This window comes from Sinocyclocheilus anshuiensis, unplaced genomic scaffold (assembly GCF_001515605.1).
Source record: "Sinocyclocheilus anshuiensis isolate Anshui unplaced genomic scaffold, SAMN03320099.WGS_v1.1 scaffold244, whole genome shotgun sequence".
NCBI classification, from domain to species: Eukaryota; Metazoa; Chordata; class Actinopteri; order Cypriniformes; family Cyprinidae; genus Sinocyclocheilus; species Sinocyclocheilus anshuiensis.
Genome location: NW_015558588.1, coordinates 233,775 through 244,034, shown reverse-complemented (window position 1 = coordinate 244,034; position 10,260 = coordinate 233,775). Strand labels below are relative to the sequence as shown.

General features: G+C 30.0%; 1 protein-coding gene across 1 annotated transcript in view; it reads left to right on the top strand.

Moving 5' to 3' along the window:
- Positions 1-7,092, top strand: part of LOC107679943 (E3 ubiquitin-protein ligase Midline-1-like) — a 48,655-nt gene extending 41,563 nt beyond the window's left edge. Inside the window, exons 8-11 of the mRNA XM_016475673.1 lie at positions 332-475; positions 3,629-3,790; positions 4,877-5,084; positions 6,657-7,092. Of these exons, the coding sequence (XP_016331159.1) occupies positions 332-475; positions 3,629-3,790; positions 4,877-5,084; positions 6,657-7,005 (863 nt within the window). The 3' untranslated portion in view covers positions 7,006-7,092. The remainder of the gene's footprint in view (positions 1-331; positions 476-3,628; positions 3,791-4,876; positions 5,085-6,656) is intronic.
- The last annotated feature ends 3,168 nt before the right edge of the window (positions 7,093-10,260 follow it).

The following is a 10,260-nucleotide window of genomic DNA, read 5'->3' as shown; positions in this document are numbered from 1 at the left end:
TATATAATTTTATTTCAGTTGACGTCAATTTTATTTCAAGAAACATTTGTTTATGGTTCTAGTTTTCGTTTCAGTTTTAGATTTAGTTATCTATAATAACACTGAATTTATTTATTTATTTTTTAAATGTATTTTGCTAGTACTGACATCCAGTGTAATGCCACAGACATTTGTTTACATGGGACTGTGGGTCTGCACAACAGCTGCACATTTGCAATGCATTAGCACTGGCGTCTGCATGCGGAAAGTGTGTTTCTGGCCTTTTGCATGCAGTATATCTGTATACGTGTGACCTGACCTGACACAATGACTGAAATGTTTTCCGTCACAGCTCCGAACGCTCCCACTATCCGTGAGGAGCTTTGCACAGCGTCTCACGACACCATCACAGTCCACTGGACATCCGAGGACGAGTTCAGCGTGGTTTCATATGAGCTCCAGTACACCATCTCCACCGGCCAGACGAACGTCGTCAGTAAGTGATCGACCCCAAACGCACTCCAGATGACCGTATCTGTGCATAATGCTAATATCTAATATTATATATTAATATGTAATATCATCTAATATTTTTATTTAATTTCCTTTCAGCTTATTATATTGTTTTTTATTTTATTTAACTTTATTTCAATTCATTAATTCAATTTTTAGTCGTTTTTTTCTTTATGTTTGGTGACTTTGACCTCATAATAATTATTATTTATGGATGGATGAATAAATATTTAGCCGTTATTTATTTTTATTTCAGTGTTAGTTCTAGAAATTTTTGAACTGAAATAACTGAAAACATTGTTATTTGGCAACATGTTTTTAAAGTTGAGGTTTTTCATAAGATATTTTTATTTAATTTTATTTCAGGTAATTAATTAAATAAAGTTTTAATAATATTATTAGGTTTTTTTTCTTTATGTTTAGCGACTTTGACTTAAAATTATTTAGGATTTTCTGGATGGATGAAATAATATTTAGCTTTTATTTATTTTTATTTCAGCTTTAGTTTGATTCATTTTATTATTTCAACTTGAAACATATTTCAGTTCATGTTTTTTTTTTTAAGTTTAGGTTTTTCATCAAATATTTTTATTTTATTTTATATTTTATTATATAAGTTTTATGTTTTTTATCGGATATTTTTATTTATTTATTATTTTTTACTTTATTTTATTTCAGCCTTATTTCAGCTTTATTTCAATTAATTAATTAATTTAATAAATTTTTAATACTTTTAGTAGTTTTTATTTTCTTTATGTTTAGTGACTTATTTCGACCTAAAATTATTTAGGATTTACTAGATGGCTAAATGAATATTTAACCTTTATTTATTTTTATTAAATTTTTATCTTTATTAATTTTAGTACTTAAACTTAAAACATATTTCAGTTCATGTTTTTTTAAGTTTAGATTTTTCATACTTTATTTTATATTATTTTTAGCTTTATTTCAGCGTTATTTTAATCAATGAATTAAATTCATTTGAAATTATTTTAATATTTTTTTCTTTGTGTTCAGTGACTTTGACCTCATAGTAAAATTATTTTGGATTTCCTGGATTTAACTTTTATTCATTTTTTATTTCAGTTTTAGTTTGATTAACTTTAGTACTTCAACTTAAAGCATATTTCAGTTCTTGTTTTTTTTTAGTTTAGTTTTACATTGAAAATGTATTATTTTTATTATTTTATTTTTAATTTTAGCTTTATTTCAGCTTTATACCATTTCCACCGGCCAGACTAACGTCGTCAGTAAGTAAACCGCGCCGAAACTCGCTCCAGATGACCGTCTGTGAAATACAGGCCGACCGTATCCGTCTGTAACGTCATTATGTGAAAAACGAGAAATCGAATCAACCCACGCTGTGATTTAATTACGAACCCATCACTTATAAAGCGCTGCAGGGGTCAGGATGGTATTACGGCACGAAAGCAAACACAATCCAGCCAGAAATCCCTGAAAATGTGTGGATTAGAGCAGATTATACTGCAGGACTGAGTCTAGATCAGACGGCGAGAGCTTTCTGAGTCAATCAGGTTACAGTGTACTTAAAGCACAGTTCAGAGCTGCTGTCAGGCAGACCTGAGGACGAACACAGAGCCAGAGCAGCAGAAAACACTGCAAACGAGTCATGCATTTCAATGCAATACCATCAGATCCTGTGACTGCAAGAATGAATGCAAAATCAACCGCTTGCCGCATTATTTGCAATTTATTTGCAACTTGCTTTTTTGTTATATTTTCAAATTTTTTCTGCAGAAATGTTAAACTGAGGGGGGATTATTAGCTAATCCAAATATGCAATTAACACACAGTGCTGAATATAATATATATTGGGGAGAATATTTATAACGCTTGATTTCACCAGCAGATTTAAATTAAATCTTTTAAATAAAAAAGCAAACAAAAAAAACAATAGACAATAATGTAACAAATTGTCAAAACTGTCTAAAAAAAAATTCTGCATCAAACAAAATTCTGTATTTTCAGGAAGCAAGAATTATAAGTATTTCTATACTGGTGTCACTGTATTTTTGCGCAGTTGAATTCATTAATTATGCACAAAATATTTGCAGGTAATTGTATTCTTACTGTCACTAATGCTAATTCAGAAATGCATAATGATTATTGCTGGGTTTTCACAGCAAAACAACACGAGAGAAAACGTTTTTGAGAAAAGCTGCAGCATATTTAGTCATTGTGGTTTGCAAAACAATCAAAAACAAATTTAATGAAGAAGCAAGTGGAGCTTGTTTCTTAATTTTAGTATTTCAACTTAAAACACATTTCAGTGCATTTTTTCATAAATGTTTATTTTATTTTAATTTAGCTTTATATCAGTTAATTAATTCAATTAATTTGGATGGATTCCTTCATTCATCCAAGCATTGTGGCCTGGATGGATAAATTAATATTTAGCTTTTATTTATTTTTACTTCAGTTTTAGTTTGATTAATTGTATTATTTCAACTTAAAACATATTTCAGTTCATGTTGTTTAAGTTAAGGGTTTTCATTGAATATTATTATAATTATTCTTCATTTTATTTCAGCTTTATTTCAATCAATTAATTAAATTCATTTTCAATAGTTTATTATGTTTAATGACTTTGACCTCATAGTAAAATTATTTAGGATTTCCTGGATGGATAAATGAATATTTAGCTTTTATATATTTTTATTTCAGTTTTAGTTTGATTAATTGTATTATTTTAAAACATATTTCAGTTCATGATGTTAAAGTTTAGGCTTTTCATCCATTTTTTTTTTTTATTAAAAAAACAAACAAAGCAAATATTACAAAAAACAATTATTTAATTTAATTAAATTTTTTTAATTTTATTTAATTTTTTATTTATTTTTATTTTATTTTACACCAGGAATTCACAAGACTTTTAGGTCTGAAATTATTTTACTTTTCAAGCTTCATTTTAGTACAATTATTATTATTATAATTATTATTATTTTATTCATTCTGAAATAATTTTTCTTTTCAAAAATGGCACATGCAGAATCATTTTTAAGCTGGATATATACCCCTGTTGTGCGCATGGTCACAGTAAAAGAGCATTTCAGCATATTGTCCGTCTCCAGTAGAAATGTACAGACTGTTTTGGGTGTTGTGCGTGACGTTTCAGGTCTGTGTAACTCGATGGACAGCTGGATGATCGTGCCCAACATCAAGCAGAATCACTACACGGTTCACGGCCTGCAGAGCGGAACCAAGTACATCTTCATTGTGAAGGCCATGAATCAGGCTGGGAGCCGCAGCAGCCCGCCGGACAAACTCAAGACCAACAGTGAGACTGCAGCACTTACACGTGTCAATGACAATATACTGCAACGGAGATTTATTTTAGAATTAGTTATTTTAAAATTATTTATGTATTTGATAGGAATTAACTTTTATTTTTATATTTTACGTTTTCATTTTTATATTCATTTATGTTTTCAATTTGATTAATATTGTTATGGGCATTTGTCATTTGTATTAGTTTTTTTTAGTATTTAGGTTTAATTTATTTTTACTTTAGTTTTATACATTTTAGTACTTCCACTTAAACATATTTCAATTCAATTAGTTGCCGTGGAAACATTTCTCATGTTCAGTTTTTTAAGTTTAGGTTTTTCGTCTAATATTTATTTTTTATTTTATTTTTATATTTATTTATATATTTATTTTATATTTTTAAAGCTTAATTTTATTTCAGCTTTATTTTAATTAATTAATTTAATTAATGTTGTAATAGTTTTAGTAGTTTTTTCTTTGTTTAGTGACTTTGATCTTTAATATATTTTTTATTTCCGTTTTAGTTTGAACAATTTTAGTACTTCAATGTAAACATATTTCAATTCAGTTAGTTGCCATGGCAACATTTCTAATAAGTTTAGGTTTGTCATTTAATATTTAATTTATGTTTCAGCTTTATTTTATTTCAGCTTTGTTTTTATGTTTAGTGTATTTGACCTTATAGTAAAATTACTTAGGATTTCATAGATGGATCAACGAATATTTAGCTTTAATTTATTTTTATTTCAGTTTTAGTTTTATTAATTTTATTACTTCAACTTAAACATAATTAAATTCAGTTAGTTGCTGTGGAAACATTTATCATATTAAGTTTTTTAAGTTTAGGTTTTTCGTCTAATATTTATTTTTTATTTTATTTCAGCTTTATTTCAATTAATTAATTCAATTAATTTTTTTAATAGTTTTAGTAGTTATTTCTTTGTTTAGTGACTTTGACCTTTAATATATTTTTTTTATTTCCGTTTTAGTTTTATCAATTTTAGTACTTCAACTTAAACATATTTCAGTTCAGTGAGTTACCATGGCAATATTTCTAATTTTCATTTATTTGAATGTGATTGTTTGTGAATGGCAGGTCAGCCGTTTAAGCTCGACCCAAAGTCGGCCCACAGGAAGCTGAAGGTGTCACATGACAATCTGACGGTGGAGCGGGACGAAGCCTCGTCGATGAAGAGCCACGCTCAGGACCGCTTCGGCAGCACGGGGAACTACGGCGTGACGGGGAACGTGTTCATCGACAGCGGCAGGCATTACTGGGAGGTTCTGATCGGAGGAAGCACATGGTAAACACACACAGCGCCACTGTAAACATATTAGCATTGCTTCCTTGTCTTATTCAAACTTAGTGATATGATGATGTTTTGTCACATGACAATATATTGGAAAAGAGCCAGAGTTATTTTAGTATTATTTAGATATTATTATATTATTTATTACTATTTTGAATTAGCTTTTATGCCTATAATTTTTATATTTTCAGTTTTCTTTTATTTCTTCATTTTTTTAATTTTAGGAAATTATATGTGCTTTTGTCATTTTGTTTAGTTTTTGCTTTTTATATTTAAGTTTAAAATTATGTTTTTACTTCAGTTTTAGTCATTTTAGTTATTAATATTTTAATATGTATATTTTATTTTTTTTTTATTTCAGTTTTAGTAATTTTATACTTCAACTTAAACTAATTTATTTCAGTTAATTGGCAAGTCAACGTTTCTAATGTTCTAATTTTAAGTTCTTCATCTAATGTTTATATTTTGTTTTATTAATATTTATATTATATTATATTTTATTTTATTTCATCTTATTTTATCTATATTTCAGTTTTACTTATAGTAATTTTAGAACTTCAATTTAAACTTATTTATATCTGTTAGTTGCCAAGACAGCATTTCAAATTGTGTTTTTAAGTTTAAGCTCTTCATCTAATATTTTATTTTATTTTTCATCATATTTAATTAATTTTTATTTTACGTATAGTAATTTTAGTACTTAAATTTAAACTTATTTATTTCAGTTAGTTGCCAAGACAGCATTTCAAATTTTTATGTTTTTAAGTTTAAGCTCTTCATTTAATTTAATTTAATTTAATTTAATTTAATTTAAATTTAATTAATTTAATTTAGTTTACTTTTGTTTTGTTTTGTTTTGTTTTGTTTAATTTATTTTTATTTTACTTTTAGTAATTTTAGTACTTCAAGTTTTTAGTTCTTCATCTAATATTTCTATTTTATTTAATTTCACCTTTATTTCAAATAATGAAAATTGTTTTAATTAACAATAACAACACTGAATAGAGCACAGCAGTCCGTTCCTGAAGTTAAAATCCCATTCAGTCTCCGCAAAAAGTTTATTTTTAATGATAATATATTAATAATAATATTGTCTACACCTTTAATGATAACATATAAACCTTATAAGTTTACTTATGCTTGTATAAATCTGAACATTTTGCAGTAAATTTAAAATACATTTTTATACTAAATAATCATCGACTAGAAGTATCATAAATCAAAATAAGATTTTCAACACTGACAATAATCAGAAATGTTTCTTGAGCAGCAAATCAGCATATTATTATGATTTCTGAAGATCATGTGACACTGAAGACTGGAGTAATGATGCTGAAAATACAGCTTTGATCACAGGAATAAATTACAGTTTAACACATATTCACACAGAAAACAGTTATTTTAAATTATAATAATATTTCACAATTTTTACTGTATTTTTTATCAAATAAATGCAGCCTTGGTAAGCAGAAGAGACTTAAAAACATTAAAATATCTGAATTGTTCTAAACTTTTGACCGGTAGAGTGTATAAATAAACTTGTGTATGTAAATGTATTTCGTCTAGGTTTGCTATCGGGATCGCCTACAAATCGGCTCCCAAGCACGGCTGGGTGGGTAAGGACTCGGCATCATGGGTACTGAGCCGCTGCAACACCTCGTGGGCCGTGCGTCACAACAGTAAGGAGTTTCCCATCGAGCCGTCTCCTCACATGCGGCGTCTGGGAGTCCTGCTCGACTACGACTCCGGCTCTCTGGCGTTTTACGACGCCGCGGGAACGCAGCACCTGTACACCTTCGACATCGCCTTCTCGCAGCCCATCTGTCCCGTCTTCAGCGTGTGGAACAAGTGCTTGACCGTCCTCACGGGGCTCCCCATCCCGGACCACTTAGAGATCAGCGACCCGCGCGACTGAACGCACCTCCAGCGTGCAGTTCAGCACAGAATGAAAATGAACTGAAAATGCACTCACCCTCAGGACATCCAAGATTAGGATGAGTTTGTGTCTTCATCAGATTTGCTCCTGATTCACACCAGAACACTTCTTCACTGGAGGAAGCGTTATTATGGATTATTACTATTTTGAATTAGCCTTTATTTTTATATTTTCAGTTTTCGTTCCCCCCAATTTTAGTAATTTTCTTATGTGCTCTTGTCATTTTTATTAGTTGTTGTTTTTTATATTTCTTTTTAGCTTAAATTTATTTTTATTTCCATTTTAGTTTTAGTAATTTAGTACTTCCACTTAAACTTATTTATTTCAGTTAGTTACCAAGGCTGCATTTTTTATTTTAATTTTTAATAATAAAAACAAAATCAAATTTTTTTTTAAGTTTAATATTTTTGTTTTTTTGAATATTAATATTTAATTTTGATTTCACCATATTTAGTTTCTTTTTATTTTAGTACTTTAAATTAAACACTTATTTTCAGTCAGCATTTCCAATTTTCTCTTTTTTTGTTTGTTTTATTTTATTAATATTAATATTTGATTTTTATTTCACCATATTTAGTACTTCCACTTAAACTTATTTATTTCAGTTAGTTACCAAGGCTGCATTTTAAATTTTAATTTTAATTTTTAATAGTAAAAAAAAAAAATCTAGTTTTTTTTTTTAAGTTTAATATTTTTGTTTTTTTAATATTAATATTTAATTTTGATTTCACCATATTTTGTTTATTTTTATTTTAGTAAACACTTATTTCAGTCAGCATTTCCAATTTTCTCTTTTTTTGTTTAATGTTTCATTTTATTAATATTAATATTTTATTTTTATTTCACCATATTTAGTTTATTTTTATTTTAGTACTTTAAATCAAACATACTTATTTTCAGTCAGCATTTCCAAATTTTTTAACTTAAAAGTTTAATTTCTTCATATAATACATATATTTTATTTTATTCAAGCTTTTTTTTAATTAATGAAAATGGTTTTAAGTAACAGCAACAGTTATTTTTCTGAAGTTGAAATCCCATTCACAGTCTCCATAAAGAATTTTAGATTATGGACTCAGCAGTTTGAAGTTAAAGCATCTTAATGATGGATTTGTTTCAGCTTTTGTCTTCTCCAGATGTTAACTGATGGACTGGAGTGCTGTGGATTACTTGTGGATTATTGTGATGTTTTTATCAGCTGTTTGGACTCTCATTCTGACGGCACCCATTCACTTCAATGGTGAGCACGTGATGCAATGCTACATTTCTCCAAATCTGATGAAGACACAAACTCACCTACATCTCAGATGGCCTGAGAGTGAGCACATTTTCAACAAATGTTCATTTTCAGGTGAACTATTCCAAAACAACAGCGATGCATCTCTCCTAACAGCAGGTGTAAACCAGGCTCTAGAAACCTGCAGAACTGGACCGAAATTGTATGAAAAGTCCGTAATAATGTTCCCGGTTTCACTAACAGATCGCTTCACCTACATTCCATAATTAAGCACCTTGAATCCTAATAGTTGACGATTATTTATGACTCTTCCGTCTCATGCACCTCGAGTCACTTTATCTACTCATTCTTTAGGGTTTTTTAGTTCGTGTAAGATCGTGTACAAACACCAAATTCATGCATGGAATCAGCAATCACATGATTTACTGTCGTTCGTCCTCAATATTACTATCAAACGCTCCTGTGCTCTTCTTCACATCCTGGAACATTTGCTGTGTTCGGAATGGAATACTAGCTTACTACATACTGAGTACTGCACAGAATGCTTACTTCCAGTAGCAGCATACTAGAATGATTTCTGAAGATCATGTGACTCTGAAGACTGGAGGAATGATGCTGAAAATTCAGCGCTGCATCACAGGAATAAATTACAGTTTAACACATATTCACATAGAAAACAGCTGTTTTACATTGTAAAAATATTTCAGAATTTTTACAGTATTTTTGATCAAATAAAAGCAGCCTTGGTGAGTAGTAGAGACTTAATTATCTTAATTATTCCAATGTTTTGACCTGTAGTGCAGCTTTTTCTATGCTCTGTAATTGCATTTTGGCAAATGTTGTAGGTCATCCAGGTATTTTACTGACAGAAAATATGCATAGTGTGCACAGTACGCATACAGTATGCTGCAGAAATAGTGTAGGTAGTGTGCTAGTATGCGATTCCGAACAGAGCCATGTATTGTATGTGCACTTTTTCTATTTACCTGACCTTTACCCTGTAACTTTTTGCAAGAAAACTGTGACGTTTAATTTGATTAATTTAATTTTCAGGATTTTTTGGTCTCCCTGCGCTGACGTGCTCATGGCGTGACATGAAAGGAGAAATGTCAAAGTATGGCTATATCCTGAAATGAATTTATAGTCACGTAAATATTTAACTTTGATGAAATCGATCTGATTCTGGGGATGTTTTCATCGTCACACTGAGGTCTGGGTTGGACCGACCGACCAAAAGCACAAAGGGATGCTAGTTAAATGATTTCTGTCACAATCAGTTAATGAATGAATGAATGGCTTTTGTTAGAAATGTCTTTCAGGTGTTGCAGATTGAGTAGCACCTTCTGCACTTTATGCATGAGTTTGGTTATATATAAAATGTAGTATTAATTATAGTAAGAAATTATATAAATTAAATATTTCATTTGTAAGGATTTTTTTTGTATATTAGAAAATAAAAAAACAAAAATCCTGACAAATGAAATATTTGATATTATATAATTTCTTGTCTAACTATGTGCTATTTACTTTAAATATGAATAATAAATTAAAAGGATATATATATATATAATTTATAAAACCACTCTTTATTATGGTTTTGTTCTCCTTTTAATATATGAGAGAAATGTAATGCAGTCTGGTGGAGTTTGAGTGCATTTATTATCTGGTGCTGTCGTAGAAGTGAAAGCGCTTCACTGATTGGCTGCCTGCGTCTTGATTCCGCCCAACCCGGATGAAGCGTCCGTTTAGGTGACGTCACGTCGGATGTTGTTGGCCGTGATGGCGTCGTCCACAGAGCAGAGTCTCCCGGAGCTCACTGATAAGGAAACTCGGGAGAAAGTGTCACACTGGGACCGTCGCGCGGATCCGATGGCGCCGTTAACGGACAAACAGACGGAGTCGGTCCTCGAGATCCGCGCAGCCGCAGAAGTGGCGCTTCTTCCCGCTGAGGTGAGTGGAGCTGTAGCAGCTGTAGCCTGTGAGCTAACCGCACAAAC